Consider the following 17,809-nt stretch of genomic DNA (forward strand, 5'->3'; position numbering starts at 1 on the left):
GTGTGACCACTCTCCCTCCATGGGAGCTTCTGGTCCCCCGGGCGCCCACGGAGCCCAGTGGCTCTGAGCCCTGGCAACAGGTTAACAGCTGGGCGGCAGGTCCCTCTGTCCTGAGATGCCGTCCCCCAGCCCCCAGAGAGAAGGGGCACTGGCTCCTGGCCCTGGGGAGAGGGGCTAATAGAGCGCTCCTGCCCCAGGGCTCCATCGCTGGCCCCTGCTCCCAGAGCCGGGTCCACACGGGGTGTCGGGGCTCCAGGTGGGCCAGAGGGTGGAGCAGATGGTGGGAACACGGGCGCCCAGCAGACTGTCGCAAATGGTCTCTGGAAGCCCAGTCCCTTGGTAGGCGGGCCAGGAAAGGGGTCTGGTGTGGGGCCTCTTGGAGACCCCGGCGCGTGGGGCTGGGAGCATCCCTGGCTGTCTCTCTCCCGGCCAGGTGGCCCTGCCATCACGGGTCCCGTCTCCCTGGGCTCTGGGTCCTGCAGACCAGAGGCTGCGCCGCCTGGTGGAGCCTGCCGGCTGCTCCTGTTGCTGCCGCCACCGCACGCCTGTGCTGGACGCTGAGCCCCTGAGAGAATGGGTGGGTGTGTTGGGGGAGGGGACACGCTGTCCTCTCTCCTTGGCGGCCAGAGCACATGCATCAGTCCAGGGGACCCAGGGTCACCTCAGGGCAGGTGCGGGCCCCGAGCGCCCAAGGATGCAGACTCTCCAGGTGGAGCGTGAGGACACGCTCCCCTTTTACAAGTGGCACTCCTGACCTGGAGAGAGCCCCCCCGCCACCCCCGAGTTTCTAAAACCCTGAGGTCCTAGGCCTGATGGGGACACGGTGGAGTGGGGACCCAGGTCTGGGAGCAGGGCAGCACAGGTGCCCCGTTAGCGCTCACGCAGGAGAAGCCTGGGTCTGGGGGCCCACGGTCTGTCCTTGGGCCCCCAGCTCCAGAAGGAGGTGCCCGCAGCCCCACACGGCGCCCCGTGGTGGCTGGGCGGGCGGGGGCGGGACCCAGCGGCCTGGAGGTCACCGAGAGGCGCCAGTGCGCCCGCCAGGCCCGCCCCCGGCCCGCCCCCTGCCCCGGGCCGGCTCCTTTTAGTGGTGGCTGCGGGGCGTCCTGTGGCCCAGCGCAGCAGAGGAGCCAGACCGACATGTCGGGGACCCGCGCCTCCAACGACCGGCCCCCCGGCACGGGCGGCGTCAAGAGGGGGCGGCTGCAGCAGGAGGCGGCGGCGACGGGCTCCCGGGTGACCGTGGTGCTGGGCGCGCAGTGGGGGGACGAGGGCAAAGGCAAGGTGGTGGACCTGCTGGCCACGGACGCCGACATCGTCAGCCGCTGCCAGGTGCGGGCCCCCCGTGAGCCCCCTCCTCCCCCGGCCCGGGGACCCTGTCCTCCCTGTCCTCCCGCCCCGACCTGGACACGCCTCTTGGATGCCTCCCCTTCCTGGACGCCCTGCCCGGACGCCGACCCTCCGCCCGCACACGCTCCCCTCCCCCGCCCTGGTCCCGGACCGCCTTCCCCGCCAGCCCCACCCCTCGGGCCGCGGCCAGGGAGGAGCTATAAATACCTGTGCTGAGCTGGGGACACCCGATCTTCAGGGGGTGGGGTGGGGTGCGCCCGGGGTGTGACACCGGCCCAAGGTTGGGGGCGGGGTGCCCCCCAGCTCCTGGCTGGTTTGAGACGCCCTCCCTCCCCGCTCTGTCTGGGTCTGGCCACGGGGTGGCCCCCGGGGGCCCGGCCAAGAGGAGACAGAGGCAAGGGCAGGACAGTGGGCCGGGACCCAGACAGGCCAGGGGCAAGGAGGGTCCCGGCCAGCCTCGGGGGAGCGGGAGGGGCCGGGGACGGCTGGCCAGGGTGACCGCGGGGGAGGCCAGACACAGGCTGTGTCCCCAGGAGCCCAGGGTGGCCCCTGCCAGCTGCAGGCTGCTCTCACGGGGCTCCCTTGGGGCCCCTGCCCCCGTGCCAGGGCCCAGAGCCACACTTGCTGCCTGGGCAGACTTAGAGCTGGGCACAGAGGGGCCAGCGTGGGTGCAGGCTTCGGCCGGGTTGGGGTTCAGAGCCAGGCCCAGGAGGGCTGACCCAAGGGGAAGGCCCCCCCCCCCCCCCGCCCCGGCTGCTCACTGGTCTGTGGCCTCATTCCCGAGTTCCTGCCAGGAGGGCTGGGGCTGGGGCACACCCCCCGGGGAAGGACCTGGGCCCAGCGCTTGGCGCAGGGAACGCCTCAGCTGCCGTCTGGCCTCGCCTGCCCCGGGCAGACAGCACATTCCTGGAAGGTGCTTCCTGGGACCAGGACAGACCCCCACACACCCCCTCCGCCCGGGCCAGGCCAGCATGCCCGCCCCGGCCCCGCAGAGCCTCCGGGTGCCAGGGAGGCCTCGGGGTGCCCTGCTGCATGGGCCGGCGGCCCTTGTCCCTCCGCGGCCAGGCACGTGGTACCAGCGCCCGCCCTGGGACCTGCTGGCTCTGGGGAGCCTCTCAAGTCTACCGGTGGCCCATCTCCGTCCTGAAGAGACTGGGGCGCTTTGCAGGCCCTCCTGCCCATGGAGTGGGGCCTCCCCGCGCTGCCACCTGGGCCAGCAGGCCAGGCCCCGCCGTCCCCCATCTGTCACTGGGCAGTCTTGCTCGGCCGCAGAGCAGGCTGGAGCGCCGTCAGCTGACCTGGGGGCCGGGGAGGCAGCGCCCCCTCACCCCCCCGACTCAGACCGAGATTAGATGCGTGTCCCCCTGCAGGGCCCCGGCTGACTCACAGGGGGTAGCTGGGGGCCGCCCCAGGAGCCCGCAGCGCCTTGGCCCCTCCCCAGCCGCCCGACCCGCTGGTGAGGCAGGGAACAGTTGAGGAGTGAGAACGAGCGGCGCGTGTGGGTCCTCGGAGACCTGGGGCCCTTGGGCCTTGCCCTGGGGAAGGCTGCAGCTGCCTCTTACCTAGGCGTGTGCGCAGGACGCCCACAGTCGTGGCCACAGGTGCACGGAGCCAAACCCGCCCTGACCCCGGGAGCCAGGCGGCACGTGGGAGCAAGGGGCCCCGGGAAGCAGGCGGCAGGGCACCTGCGGTGGGCACGAGTCCCGTCTGGGTGGCTGCCTGGAAGGGCTGAAGCCGGCCAGCCCCAGTGACCAGAGGGTCACCTGGCCTGTCGTTGGGCCTGGGGCCGTCCCGAGTGGCAGCTCCATCCCCCACAGCTGCCCGGCTCCACTCCGCCTCTGCCTCTGCTGACCCTCGCCGCCCGCGGGCCTGTGTCTCCCCTTCTCCGACTCAGCACACGTCCGCGGTCTGGGGCCAGACCCACCTGCACCCCCACAGCCGTCCCGGCTTCTTTGCTGCCCATCACGTGGGGCCTGTGGTCAGCACTACCGTCCTGGCCTCGGGATTGGGTCCCTCCTGCTGTTTCGTTCTCCAGGTGGGGGACAGCCTCCCCTTCTCACTGCACAGATCCCACATGTGCCACGGCTGATGCCGTCTCCGTGGCACCCCGGCAGCCCCTCATGCACCCCCAGCATCCTGGGTCTGTGGGGCTGCCCTGGGGCGCTGGGGTCAGGGCACGACCGTGAAGGCCTCCCTTTGCTGGTTGGGGTGCAGGCTCCCCGGGGAACTGCTGCTGGCCTCCAGTGGCTCTGGCACCCCCTGTCCTCTGCACTGTCTTTGCATGGCATTGGGTGCCCCGTGGGGTCCCCACACCTCCACCGGGCTCACTCTCCATGGCGACCGGTGTCCTTCCCCTGCTCGGCCCTCTCCCCGGCCTGGAGTCGGCCCCAGGCCCCCGCGGCCAGCTGCTCACGCCCAGCTCTTCCTCCGTTTCCGAAGTTACTTTGCCCAGGACCACCAGGGTAGAGGTTTAAAATTCCCTCCGTCCCAGCTGCCTGTAAGTGGCACTGGGGCTTCACGCGTGACCGGGCACCATGCAGGGTGCGGTGGTGGGTTTCTCTCGGTTTCCACCGCAGTCTATGCCACCACCCCATCCTGAAGGGGCGGGGGCCAGCCAGGTCACCCCTCCACGTCCCGTCCCGCTGCTTGTTGGTGTCCTGGGAACTCTTTCCCCAGGTGGGGATCACCTCAAACCCCAGACTGCTCAGGGCCCTCCATGGGGAGTGGGGCCGGGAGTGCCTGGTGTCGCTGCCAGAAGCAGGCCTGCCCTGCGTGTCTGCACCCTGTGATGGCACTGGTCACGCAGTGGGGGGTCTAGAGGGAGGGTCCCCCGGCTTGCACAGCCCCTTGTGGCCTTGGGCACGTCCGCCCCGGGCAGGTGAGACCCGCATACCCACCGGAGCCCGCGACCTCTGGCTCCCCCGACCTGCCCCAGTGCCTCACTGTGCAGAGGGCAACTTTGTGTTTGGGTTGGATGCGTGAGTGAGACGAGGTCAAGCGCTGCATAGGTGGGTGGACTTCAGGTTTACCCTGACGGGCAGGAGGCCGGGGGTTGGTCACCGGTGTCTCCACCCTGGGAGCCGGCTCCTTGCTGTGCGCCGTACAGGATCCTGATAAAACCGGCTGCTCCTGCGGCCCAGGACCCAGACTCAGCCGGACCCCAACGTCACGCAGGGCTGGCCGGGAGCGGCTCCAGGGCCTCAGGGAAGCTCCCCGCTCCCCTCCTCACCTCCTTGCTCCCTTTGTCCACTTGTCTGGCAGTCGGAGCAGAGCTGGGGATGGACGATGGACACAGGTGGACGAGCTGGTCCCTCTCCAGTGAGCTGGGCTGGGGAGGCCGGCAGGGATGGGGCCGGGGCTGTCAGGGACACAAGATCAGCAATGTTGGAGAGACGGGGAGTCTGGAGCTCAGAGGTCTAGGCCCCTCAAAGCTGACGGGATGGGGGTGGGGGGCAGGGGGCTGCATCACGGGACAGCCAGCCAGGCTGGTGCGTCCCCGGGGACCAAGGCCAAGGGGGCACTGTGGCCAACGGAGCCGTCCAGAGCAGCATGGAGACCCGTGTCGTGGGGGGTTCAGAGAGAACAGGAGGGGGGTGGTGCTGGCTGAGTGGGTCGTGAGGGTGGGGGCAGGTCGGAGGTCAGCGGAAGGCCATCCAAGACGACGACAGGGTGCTCAGGACGAGGGCCGGAACGGGACAGATGCTGGGGAGCAGGGGTATGTGTGTGGGTGACACGTATGCAGGATGTGCTCACGGGGGAGCCTCACGGAGCCGCGGGTGTGCAGAGGGGGAGTGGGCACCCCGGGGGCAGCCCCGAGCCCCTTCGCAGCGCCCCCACCCGGTGCACACTCACAGCCCCACACACACCGTTGCCTCCCAGGAGGTGGGAGCCTCTCTGGGCCAGCTGAGCCCACCCTGTTCCCGCTCCCGGGGCCTGCACCTGAGGAGCCAGAGCAGACGTGGGGCCCGAAGCTCTGGCCTTCACGGGGCGCCGCTGCCTCCCAGCGGGGCTGCAGGAGCCGGTCCCTCGGGCCTGGGAGTGGCCCCGGGAGACACGCTGCTCGAGACTCAGGGGCCCGGTGGGGTGGGGCTGAGGGGCGCAGAGAACGGGTGCCGGGAGGATGCTCTTGGGGCTCTCTGTTCTCCAGGTTTTGGGGCCTGGTGGGGACGAGGTACCAAGGAGGGCAGCAGAGGCCACACTCTCTAGATGTGGGGGGTGGGCTGGGGGGTGTCTGCACTGAACGGCCTATGGGCACCACTCTGGTGACAGGCCCTGTGGGTGTCTGGGGGCTCCCTGCCAGGCCTGGTGCCGACCCCCTGGTGCCAAGGAGGGGGGGCCCACTGGACTCCTGCAGGGGCAGGAAGGGTCAGAGCTGGCCAGGTTCCCCTTCTCAGATCCCTGTGTCCTGGGAGGCATCAGGCAGGGGCATCCACGGGGGACTGTAAGTGACTGGGCGGGTCGGGCAGGGGCAGTGGGTCTGGAGCTGAGCCACACGTCCTCACCGTCTCTCCCGGGGACCCTGGACAAGCTCCTCCCTCCAGCTGGTTTTCCCCACCGGGCGGGAGCTGGCCGAGCGGCGACCCCAGCCCCAGCCCCAGCCCCTGGCCCGGCTCTCCTTGGGCCTGCAGACGACCCTTAGCAATCGGGCTAAAGCCTAAGGACAGCAGGGGGGTGTTCCTGCCCCAAACTTGCCACCCGGGGGAGGGCAGACCGGGGTCTCTCTGGGACGGTCCCCCAGGGCCTCTGCAGAGCTGCTGGGACAGCCCTCCCGGCGGTCAGCAGGCCCCGGGCTCGGCATCCTGGGGCGGGCCCGTGGCCCTGGGAGTGGATCGTGGTCTGACGTCTGGGCCCTGGGGCTGCCCGGGGTCATCTGACGCCCACTGGCCCACGATGGCCCCTGCCTGTTCCTAGGTGCCCGTGTTTACCCCCAACAAAGGTGCGGCTGTGCACGACAGTGCTCGTCTGTGTGTGCCCTCGGGCCAGCTGACGTTGGCACTGGGCGTGGGGAGAGCGCGGGGCGGGGGGTGCTGGCCCGGGCTGCGGCAGGCGGGGAGTGGCCGTGGGGGGAGCGTCTGCAGAGGCAGAGGGCCTGCATCCCCGCCGGCCCAGATCCCGCTGCCACCTCCCTTCTCTGGGAAGGGACCCAGGTCCCGGGTGAACCGATAGAGGCCACGGCCCCAGCCCCCCCACCACCACGGTGGTGGCAGTGGCCGTGTAGGATGCCCGTGCGAGGGGCGTCAGCGCCAGGGCAGAGCGGGGGGGGGGGGTCTGCCTGAGGCTGGGCCCGCTGCCCCCGCCCCGTGGCCTCACCCCGTCAGCTCCTGCTGTCTTCCTCTCGCTCCCCTCCAGCCGCCCCCCTCCGCAGCAGCCCACCTGGCTCACCCCCAGCGCCACCTCCATCCTGAGTCCCGAGTCCAACCCCTGGCTCCCAGGCCCCTCCGCCCCCTTCGTCCTTCCCGTCTGCCCCCCACAGGGCGCCCGTCGTGTCCACCGTCATTCCCCCAGAGCCTGTGGTCACTTCCGACAGCAACACTGGAGGTGCCAGGGAACCCGGCCCTGCTGGCCACGGGGCGCCGGGGGAGGTGGCCCGGTCGTGCCGCGGGGCCGTCGGGTGGCACACCCGCGCTGCAGTGACCCCGGGAGTCCGTGGGAGAGGCCCTCCACGCCGCACACACCGTCCACGTGCACCTCAAACACGGGCTGCCGGGGTGTGTGGGCCCCCCCGGGAGTGGCTCCTGGCAGGGCCGTCTGGGCGGCTGGCACAGCGCGGGGCGAGCCCGGGTGGGGCGTTAGGGCCCCAGCCCCTCACCTTCATTTATGGATGTGTGATGTGAGGCCCGGGAGGGAAAGCCCGTGGCCTGGGGTCTGTGGCGTCTGCATCTCACTGTCCCCAGGCGCCGGGCCAGCCCCCTGCCTGGGCTGTCTGGGTGGAGGGATGGGCCTCCCTCCCGGCTGGACCTTCTGGGCTCCCCTCACCCCCCCCAGCCCAGCCCAGCCGCCGTCAGCAGCAGGAGGGTGTCCCCCAGAACACAGGTGGACTCAGAGCCGTGTTTTCCTTTTTATTTTTAGATGGGAGGCACGGGCCCCAAGGGAGCGGCCCCTGCTATGGGGACTGGGGGTGCGGGCCCTGCTGGCCAGTGCCTGCCCCTGTCCCTCACCCCACCCCACCCCAGACGACGGTGCCACCTCACCCACTGTCTGCCACCACGGAGCTCGGGTTGGGGGGGCCTGGGCTTGTGCTTCCTGGAAGGGTTGGCCCTCATTCCTGCATCAGAGGAGGGACCTCCAGAGCGGCTCGCAGGTGCCACCTGTACCCAGCCCGCCTCCTTGGGGCGTCAGCGTGTGCCCAGGAGATGGTCCCGGGCAGGGTACGGGGTGGGGACGGTGGGACCAGCCCAGGCCAGGTCCCCTCCAAGCCAGTCCCCCGGTCAGGCCCCTACTCCTCGTCCGTGGATGGGGTCACTAACCTGGCGTACCCAGACATCCGTCAGAGCCAACCACCGCGTGGACAGCATCCTGGGGCCCCGGGGGACAGACCCACTGCCCTAAGCCTCCGACGTGGCTCCTGACGTGATTGGAGCTGGTCCAGGGTGAGGCTGGGCAGGCCCGCCCAGGGGAGGTCCACGCCCGCAGGTGCCTGCACACTCAGCCAGGTTTCTGTTCCCAGGGGGGCAACAACGCTGGCCACACCGTAGTGGTGGACGGCAGGGAGTACGACTTCCACCTGTTGCCCAGCGGCATCATCAACACCAAGGCCGTGTCCTTCATCGGTGAGTCCCCCCAGCCCGGGGTCCCGAGTGTGTCGGCGGGGTGGGCCTGGGTGCCCTCCAGCCTGGCCGGAGGGAGAGAGGGCAGGAGGCCCCGCTGAGCGGCGTGCGAGTGACCGCGAGGGCTGCACACCTGTGCAGGGGTGTGGGTGTGAGGACGTGAGCAAGTGTGCCGTGCGGAGGGGTACGCGCAGGGGTGCAGCAAGCAGGTGCGTGTGTGTGAGCAGTGGCCAGACCCCTGCTGCAGGGGCGGAGGCCTGGCCGGCTAGCACCCCCGGCCTCTAGGACTGTGGGGTCTCTTGCTCTGTCTCCCCCCCACCCCCCTCTGGCCACCGGGCCTGACCGCCTGTCCTGAGGTCAGCTCTTAGCCTGAGCCTCCCCCCCAGGCGGCCCCCAGTACCGCCCGACCCCGGCCAGGCCGCTGGTTTGGCCTCCCACCGCGTCCCAGACCTTTCCTCTGGCCCTGTCCATGACGCAGCAAGGCCACGCTGGGGACTCCTGTGCCCCTGCCCCGCCCCGGTGGGGAAGCGGGGGCCACAGCTGCGGGTGTGGGCCCGGTGAGGACTTGGGGCAAGTGTTGGCCGAGGAGCTGCGTGTGGACAGGCCGAGCTGAGGGGGCGCCCAGAGCCTCCCCCACCCGGGTGCAGACTCGGGCCCACTGCCGTGGGCGAGTTCACCTCGGGGCCCAGCCGGTGCCCTGGGGGGGCGGGGGCCTCGGGGGGGCTCTGACCCAGCCTTCTCCAGGGCCACGTGGTGGGAACCGAGGCCAGAGGCCGTGCTTGATGAGAGGTGCTGCGCCCGGTGTCGGAGCCCAGGCTGGGTGGTCACTAGGGAGCGTCGAGGGGTCTCGGCTTGGCCACCGGCGTGCTCTGCAGGGGGCGAACGTGCCGGCACTCACGCTCCGCTTACGACATTCGCCGGGCCTGCCCCGCTGTCATCTCAGGACACCGTGGCATTTAGGTGACCTTTTGTACTCGGTGTGGCTTGCAGTCTGCGCCACTCCCACCTGGACCCATGTCTGGTCTCCTCGGGCCCAGGCGGTGCCACCGGCAGGCTTGGCGGGGCCGGGGGTGGGGGCCGGGGGCTCCTCCTGGGAAGGCAGCAGGTGGCCCGGCCCGGTTGCCTTCGCTCTAAGAGAAGAGGGCTAGCATTTCGCTCTGGCCTGGACCCCACGCTATCGTGCGGTGTGACCTGGGTGCGTCCCCGTCCTTCTCGGGCCTCAGGCTCTGCCCGCGTGAAGCACGTACGTGGACCCCACTTCTGGTGAATGTGGATAGAGAAGACGCGGCTCCCCAGAGCCCCTGCCTGGCTCCCGGGAAGGGCTGGGGGCTGCATTTCTCCTGCCTTCCCATCTTCGTGCTGTGCAAGTAAACTGCACCAGCCCCACCAACGTACAATCTCTGTGCCATGGGACGCAACACAATCCAGCCTTAGAGCCTTGTGGCCCCTGCAGGAAGTGCCCCCGAGCCGTTTGCTGGAGGCCCCGAGGCCCTCCCACCACAGCGTCGGCACCCGCTCCTCCAGCCTCGGGCTCTGCAGATGCTTCACCAGGCCCCCTCTCTGTTGTGATGAATACACACAGCACACAACAAACTTGCCATCTTAGCCATTGCTGGGCACAGAGCTCGCTGGCGTGAAGCAGGTTCACACTGTTTTGCACCCACCACCACTGTCGTCTCCAGAACCTTCCATCTCGCCAACCTGAGGCTCTGTCCCCTTTATACACTAACCCCCTGGTGCATCCTCGGCTTCCTGTCCCTGTGCATCGACTCCCCCAGGGACCTCCTGTGAGTGGAATCACACAGGGCTGTGTCCTTCGGTGACCTGCCTTGTCACTCGGCACCGTGTCCTCAAGGCCCATCCGTGCCATGGCAGGTGCCAGAATTTCCTTCCTTTTTAGGCTGAGCAGGGTTCCAGTGTGTGCTGGAGCCCCCGTGCTTCACCTGTCCGCGCGCGGGTTGGAGGCCTGGGTCGCCCACAGCCTGGGGACAGGGCTGCTGTGAGCGAGGGGCACATGCTTCGTGCGGCCTTGAAGCTAAGCGGCTGGCGGCCACCATACGCTCCAGCCCGCCCTGTGCTGTGTTGCAGGCAACGGGGTGGTCGTCCACTTACCGGGCTTGTTCGAAGAAGCAGAAAAGAATGAGAAGAAAGGTAGGTCCGAGTCCCCACCCATGCTCCCTGGCCCGGGCGAGGCCCCAGCGGCGTGTTGGGGAGCACCCCCCCCGGGGTGGGTCCTGGGAGGCAGGGGCAGGGTCACCTTCCCCAGCTCTCCGGGCCCCACCCGCCCCCCGCGGGCTTTGGCTGTGCAGAAAGCTGGTCTTGGCCCAGGATGCGGAGAGCAGGGCAGCCCAAGGCCCCGGACCCTGGCCGTGGGGCTCAGTGTTTGCGGGAGCTCGCAGGACAGGTGTGGCACCAGGCGGTTCACAGTCAGCAAGCCCTGGAATTTGATGAAGCTCCCCAGGAAACCCTGATGTCCGGCCAGGACTGGGGACCGCTGGGCCGGCCCCGCCTCCAGGGAAGGATGTGGCTCCTGGGGGCTCCTGGGGACAGGCAGTGGCCGAGGCCACTGGGCCAGGGCGTCACGGCAAGCTGCTCCCCCTGAAGGCCGTTGAGAGGCAGAGGCAGCCGCCCTGATGCCCTGACGGGGTCCGAGGAGGAAGCGGGCCTCGGCCTCGGGGCCGGAGCACTCAGGGCAGGAGCGAGAGGAGCATGGGGAGCCTGAGCCTGGACACGAGCCCGGGACGTGCCAGGACGGAGGCCCCGCGGGGAGAGGTGGGGCGGCCTGGGGGAGACTCCGGGCCCTCTGCAGGGGGAGATAGCCGGGGCGACCTTCGTGCTCTCTTGCCCGGGGGTGGCGGGGAGCGGGGCCAGCCTGGCCCTCTGGCCGTGACGGCTGACCGCGTGCCGCGTGCCCGCAGGTCTGAAGGACTGGGAGAAGAGGCTGGTCATCTCGGACCGCGCCCACCTCGGTAAGCACGCCCGGGCCGGGTGCAGGCCGGGTGCCACCACCTGCCGCGCGACCCCCCCACCGCGGCCCCGCCACCTGCGGAGCCCACGCAGCTCCACGGGGCCTTCTCAGGACCTTCAGAGCGGGCAGGGGGTCGGGATCACGGTCCCCTCGGCAGAGGGAGAACAGGCGCAAGGGCTCACAGTCCCCTGTGAGACTGCGCTCAGCACAGGCGGTTCTAGTCCCCTTTCAAATGGGGCCACTTGGCCGGGAGGCCCGGGCAAGCGCAGGGGAGCCCCATAACCCTGTGTCTGTCTCCCACTGGGGCCCCTCGCCTGGCCGCGCAGTGTTTGACTTTCACCAGGCGGTGGACGGGCTGCAGGAAGTGCAGCGGCAAGCCCAGGAGGGGAAGAAGTGAGTATCTCGGTGGCTTTCCAGTCTGGGAGCTCTGGGGTGTGCCCAGAGGGGAGCGGGGTCCCCCCGAAGCCAGCACGACTGCGGGCATCCCAGCCCAGCCTGACCACACACACGCGTGCACACACACACGCGCACACACACACACGGGCCACAGCGCCACCAGGGCCCCACCAGCACCCACGCCCATTCCTTTGTCCTCCAAAGATATGCATGAGAACGTGTGTGGGAGTGGTTCTCCACGCCAGGGCAGGGAGAGGCTGTGGCCGTCCTGCCCCATCAAGTGACACTCTCACTGGCCGCATGTGTGCACGCACTCACACCCTGTGCACACAGGTACGCACACACACTCGTCCACAGGACAGCCGGGGGCAGTCCCGAGCGGCCACTCCCTGAGCCCAGGGCCAGGGCGGTGGCGGGCAGTGGGTACGGTGGGCATGGCCAGTACACCCAGCCCCCGGGAGGCAGCAGCGGGCAGAGAGCATCGTCACCGCCTGCCCAGGGGGCAGGGGGGCCTGACGCAGACCGGAGGTCTCAGAGCCCCAGGTCCCGAATGACGGCAGGGTTAGGGCTGGCCCAGAACCACCTGCGGGGGCCCCAGGCCCCGATCCCTGACAGCCAGCCACTGGAGGGGCCAGTGGGCTCTCACAGCACCCCCAGACTGCCGGGGTACTGCCAGGGAGAGCCCCTCCAGCTCAACCTCATTTTCGAGGGGTGCAAACAGGCAGTGGGGTGCTAGCCCAGGGCCCTGAGCGACCGGCTCCTTCCCAGCCCCCTCTTGCATATCAGCACCCCCAGACCACCCCCAGGCTCACGGCCGCCCCGTCTTGCAGTATCGGCACCACCAGGAAGGGGATCGGACCCGCCTATTCCTCCAAAGCTGCCCGCACGGGCCTCCGCGTCTGCGACCTCCTGTCGGACTTTGATGAATTTTCCGCCAGGTACCTGAGCCGGCCGCAGCCCCAGGGGGGACCGTGGCTAGTGCTGAGGGCGCAGTCACCCAGGCGGGGCGAGGGGTCGCAGTCACTGTCGCCCCCGCAGATTCAAGAACCTGGCCCGCCAGCACCAGTCCATGTTCCCCAGCCTGGAAGTGGACGTCGAAGGGCAACTCAAAAAGCTGAAGGTAGATAGGGGTGCTGGCGTGGTGGGGAGGGAGGGATGTGGGGGGAGGCAGGGGGTGGTGGGGGAGGGCATGGCGTGGTGTGGGGGGGCATGGCGGGGGCACAGCAGCCCAGGGAACACTCGGGGGGTGCACTGTCCCGGGCACTGCTATGGAGCGGCCGGCCCTCTTGGCAACCACAGGCCCCCTGTGCAAGCTCATGCCAGTGAGGGCAGGAGGGTGCCTCCCCAGGGGCAGGGGACCCTCAGGCCCCCCACTTTCCCACAGGGGACGTTTCCCAGGATGTGCTGGGGAAAGAGGCTGGGGCCTGGCTGACTCACACAGGGGCAGCACTGGGTCAGGGCCACGATGAGGGGAGCTCAGAGCCCTTCCGGAAGTTTCCAAAGCTGGGCTCCTGGCTCTCGGGCGCTGTGAACAAGGCCAGTGAAGATGCCAGCCACTGGATGGGGGCCCACGTAGTGACCTCAGTGTAACCCCCTTGTTATAAAGGCCTGTCTCCAAACAGTCACGTTCTGAGGTGCAGGGGGGTGGGGGGGCGGTCAGGACTTCTACAGATCGGGGCGGGGGGATGCAGCTCAGCCCTTGGCCGCAGGAGGGGCCGGTGCGAGCGTCACAGACGACGCCCAGACGGGCCGGGGTGGCTCGGGTCTCGGGACAGGTTTGCAGGCCAGGCCCCTTGCGGGAAGGGAATGTGCCGGGCGTCCGGCCGTCAGGAGGGCCCAGAGTGGGGGGCCGTGGCCTGGCCCCACCGCAGCCTCCTCTGCCTCCCCACAGGGCTTTGCAGAGCGGATCCGACCCATGGTCCGAGACGGTGTCTACTTTATGTATGAGGCGCTCCACGGCACCCCCAAAAAAATCCTGGTGGAAGGTGCCAACGCGGCCCTCCTTGATATTGACTTCGGTAGGTGCCCGGCCCGGCTGCTCCCGCGATCCCCCCTCTGCTGCCTGCCGGGGACCAGGCTGGCCGCTGAGTGGGTGTGCAGGGCTGCCTTCCGGGGCCACGCTGCTGCCCGTCGTCCTCATGCTTCAGCTGGGAGGGGGCAGGCGACAGAGCTGGCCTAGACGGGAGGGGAGCGGCCAGAGCTGTGGGCCCTCAGCACGTCCCGTCCTGACCCCACGGCCACACCAGCCCCAAGGCCACCTCGTACAGGCAGGGGAAGCGCCCATCCTCCGAGCCAGGGGCAACCTTCTGTCTCTATTCCCCCGCAGACTCCTACGTGGGCCACCGCGGCCCGACGCACGGTGCCCACACAGGTCACTCCCCCGGGAGGGTCCCTTGGGTCACTCGCCCTGGAGACCCGCCGAGGGGACGTGCAGGAGGCCGACCCAGACGCTGCCCTCTGCCAAGCCGGAGCCCTGGGCCGGGCTGCTCTGCAGGGGTGGCAGGCGCCCCTGACGGCTCTGTCTTGCAGGGACCTACCCCTTTGTGACGTCATCCAACTGCACCGTGGGCGGCGTGTGCACGGGCCTGGGCATCCCCCCCCAGAACATAGGCGAGGTGTATGGCGTGGTGAAGGCCTACACCACACGCGTGGGCATTGGCGCCTTCCCCACCGAGCAGATCAACGTGAGTCCCCAGCGCCGGCGGGGCCACAGCAGGGGCCACAGAGGCAGAGCCCGGCCCCGTGCTGGGCAGAGCAGGGACACAGGCAAGGGCAGAGGCGGGCATCCGCCGGGTCGCGTGCCACAGAAGCTCCCGGGAAGCCCCGGGGACCAGCCCTTCAGAGCACCCCATGCGGGCAGCTCGGGGAGCCCTCAGGGTGCCGCTGGCCGCCTTTCCTCAGCAAGGGCCCAAGGTCACGTCCTGAGCGGGGGCTGTGAGGCCGGCGTGGGGAGGGAAGGGCGCCGCATCCAGAACACCCCGTGGCTGTCGGGGCAGGGGCAGCAGGCGCAGGGACGGGGCCTCACCCAGAAACAAGCACACACCTGCCCCTGAAGCTGAGCTACGGGGCCGGCCCCCCCATCCTCACGTACCTGCACGGGCCATAGCCGGGAGGCAGGAGGCGGCCGTCCCCAGGGCCGGGTCCTCCACGTGTCCAGGAGCAGGCGCTCAAGGACACGGGACCCCGCTGGTCAGCACGGCCTCACCAGTGGGAGCCTCGGCTGAGGGCACACCTGCCAGGGACGTGGGGACGGGGGAGGCCAGGCACGAGGAAGGATTTGTCAGGGGGTACAGCATCCAACAGTCCCCAGGGGGGAGAGGGAGAGGGAAGAGGGGGAAGAGGGTTAGACAGCAGGAGGAGGAGAGGAGAGAGGAGGAGAAGGGAGAGGGGGAGGGAAGGGGGAGGGGGGAGGGAGGAGGAGGAGGAGGGGAGGAGGGGAGGGGGAGGCACAGAGAGAAACGCCAGGCTCAGGCCCCCCCTCATGCCGCGGTGGACCTCGCTGCTCTGCCGCCATCACGCAGGAAATCGGGGACCTGCTGCAGAGCCGTGGCCACGAGTGGGGGGTGACCACGGGCAGGAAGAGGCGCTGCGGCTGGTTGGACCTGATGATTCTCAGATACGCTCACATGGTCAACGGCTTTACCGCGTAAGCAGCCCACCCAGCACGGGCTATGGGGGGGGGCCACGGTGGGGCCGACGGGGGTGACATCGGAGCTGGCCTGCCATCTGCTCCTGAGCACCTGTGGGGAGGGCGACAGCAGGCGGCCAGAGGGCGTCCTGGCACCTGCAGGAGGTTAACGCCGGCCATCGCGGGAGGGAGAGGAACCTGGCGTGACGGCCTACGCAGCTGTCCTCACGGACACGACGCCCTCTAAGTGGGACGTCGCCGGGCTTGGCCGGACCCGACTGCCAAGACCTCCCTTGGGTCTGCACGGGTTGGGCGCTGGGCGGCCGGAGGGAGACACTGTCCCCACACCGTGAGCAGGTGCCAGAGAGGCTGCGCTCTGAGCGCGGAGGCCACGGCAAAGCGGAGGACAGGGTGGCACCGCCCCCACGGGCTCAGGCAGCACAGAGACCCACCTGCGAGGCTTTTCAGGCCTGGCCTGGACGGGAGGAAGGACAGGATGAGGCCCTGGGCTCAGAGCCCGTGCCAGGAAGAACCGGCGGAGGCGGCCGCTGTCGCTGCCACCGGGGGCTGGACACAGTCCCTGCATGTCCCTGGGGGTGCTGGCCACAGAGGAGCTGAATGCAGCCCCATCGCAGGGCCCACAGGGTCAGGGGGGCGGGAGCAGGGTCCCGTGGGGGCACCCGAGGTGAGGGCCCCCTCCGCCTGCCTGTCACCGGGGCTGCTGTCTGCATTTCCCGGTGGCCGTAAACAGCAGGGGGGACGCAAGGGTAGAAGGCCAGCCCGCCCCAGCTTCTCCAGTGGGTGGCCGTCTGCTGGTTGGGGACAGGCTGGCCTTAACGAAACTGGACATCCTGGATGCCCTGGACGAGGTGAAGGTCGGCGTCTCATACAAGCTGAACGGGAAGAGGATCCCCTATTTCCCAGGTACGAGGTACGGGGTACGGTGGCTTTTCTGAGAAGGGACCGGTCTGCACGGGAAGTATGCAGAGTGAGTGCTTGTGGGGAGCCCCCTTCTTCCCTCCCATGGGGGTGGAGTGGGGACCGGGACCGGCTGGCTGTGGGGCAGCCCAGGGAAGGGGCTCAGAGGGACAGACACACCTGGGGTGGCAGGTGGAGGCCAGCCCCCTGCTAACCCCAGGCCCCAGGGACGCTTATGTGCTACCAAGGCCCACCTCCGGGGCACGCTGGAAGCTCCCTGGACAGGTGTGGGCTACCGCACGTCCCCTCTTTAAAAGCACGCAGGTCATGTTTCCTTGGATGGCCCAGTTCCTTACGCACCTCGACGCCCGCCCCAGCCACTTCTACCCGCGGCCACGGGGCAGCCGCGCTCACGCTCCCCAAGTGCACACGTAGAACCACCAGTGCCGCTTGGCTGCAGGACCTGCATGTGTCCTGTCGACCCGTGTCCCCGGCCCTGCTGACCCCTGACCTTTGAGAAGGCACAGCAGGGGGGTGGTGTGACCCCCGGGATCCGGGGCCCAGGGAGCACGCAGTGAGGACGCTGGCAGTAGGACCGCTTGTCCCAGCGCCTTCCATCAGTGAGGGATGGGTGGCGTCCACTGGGAGCCACATGCCGGAGCCACGGAGTCCCGGCGGCAGCAGGGGCCTTGCCCTGGGAACAGGACACACAGATCCCTTCACACTTCAGGACCCTCAGAATTTCCAAGGGGGGTGGACCTGGGTGGCTCAGCCCGTTAAGCATCCAAGTCTTGATTTTGGCTTGGGTCATGCTCTCGGGTCCGAAGATCGTGCCCTGCCTCGGGCTCGGTGCTCAGGGCAGGGTCTGCAGGAGATTCTCTCTCTCTGCTCCTTGCTCCGTGTGCTCATGAGAGAGAGATCTCTAAATAAATGGATAAATTAAATGTTAAAAAAAAAAATTTCCAAGTGGGGTCCATGGAATTCCGCAGCTGAGCCAGCACTTGGCAGATCCGTGTCCGGGGTGGACGAGTCCCCTGGTCTGGAAGGGGTACGCCAATGTCCCAGAACCACCTCACCCACCCCCCTGAAGACCAAACAGGGCCGCTTGGCCAAATAGGGCGAGCAGCTACCCCCACCCCTGCCGAATGGGCACCAGGTCTTCAGGACATGGGTCCCCCCCGCCCCCCTCTGTCTCCCCAGCGAACCAGGAGATACTACAGAAGGTCGAAGTCGAATATGAAACGCTGCCTGGGTGGAAGGCGGACACCACGGGCGCCAGGAAGTGGGAGGACCTCCCCCCGCAGGCCCAGAACTACATCCGGTTCGTGGAGAATCACATCGGAGTGGCAGGTGGGTGCCCGTGCCCCCGCCACCACCCTGCCCTCGGCCCCCACACCCGGGGCTGAGCCTCCCTTTCCCTTCCAGTGAAATGGGTTGGTGTCGGCAAATCAAGAGACTCGATGATCCAGCTGTTTTAGGCAAAGGCAGCCGCGGCCCCACCCCGCATCCACAGCCACCAAGTCAACGCCCGAAAGGAGGAAGGAGAAGTATTTTCTGTACTTTTATGTTTCTAAGCCTTCAGCTCAGCTGATTTCCACGGTGACCCCAACATCTGACAGCCAGCGTTGTGTACATTTTTATTTTTTAAATCCTGCTATTTAAAATGAGCCAAAGTACTCAGAACAGAGAACTTTTACGGCACGTGCATTGTCCCACGTGGTGTGGCCAGCTGGAGCAGTTTAGTAATAAACGTATCCAGTAGCCACCGAGCGGTGGTGACCAGTA

At 68.7% G+C, this 17,809-nt stretch overlaps 1 protein-coding gene across 1 annotated transcript; it reads left to right on the forward strand.

Annotated features, from left to right (window-relative positions):
* Positions 1 to 1,068: 1,068 nt before the first annotated feature.
* ADSS1 (adenylosuccinate synthase 1) lies at positions 1,069 to 17,809 on the forward strand. Its single transcript, XM_026012682.2, has 13 exons — positions 1,069 to 1,329; positions 8,015 to 8,117; positions 10,203 to 10,265; positions 11,033 to 11,083; positions 11,409 to 11,475; positions 12,309 to 12,416; positions 12,517 to 12,598; positions 13,370 to 13,496; positions 14,008 to 14,162; positions 15,000 to 15,124; positions 15,933 to 16,030; positions 17,225 to 17,374; positions 17,450 to 17,809. Exons 1-13 carry the CDS (start codon positions 1,138 to 1,140, stop codon positions 17,500 to 17,502), a joined length of 1,374 nt encoding a protein of 457 aa, XP_025868467.1. The 5' UTR covers positions 1,069 to 1,137; the 3' UTR covers positions 17,503 to 17,809.

The sequence above is a fragment of the Vulpes vulpes genome, chromosome 6, assembly GCF_048418805.1.
Source record: "Vulpes vulpes isolate BD-2025 chromosome 6, VulVul3, whole genome shotgun sequence".
NCBI lineage: Eukaryota > Metazoa > Chordata > Mammalia > Carnivora > Canidae > Vulpes > Vulpes vulpes.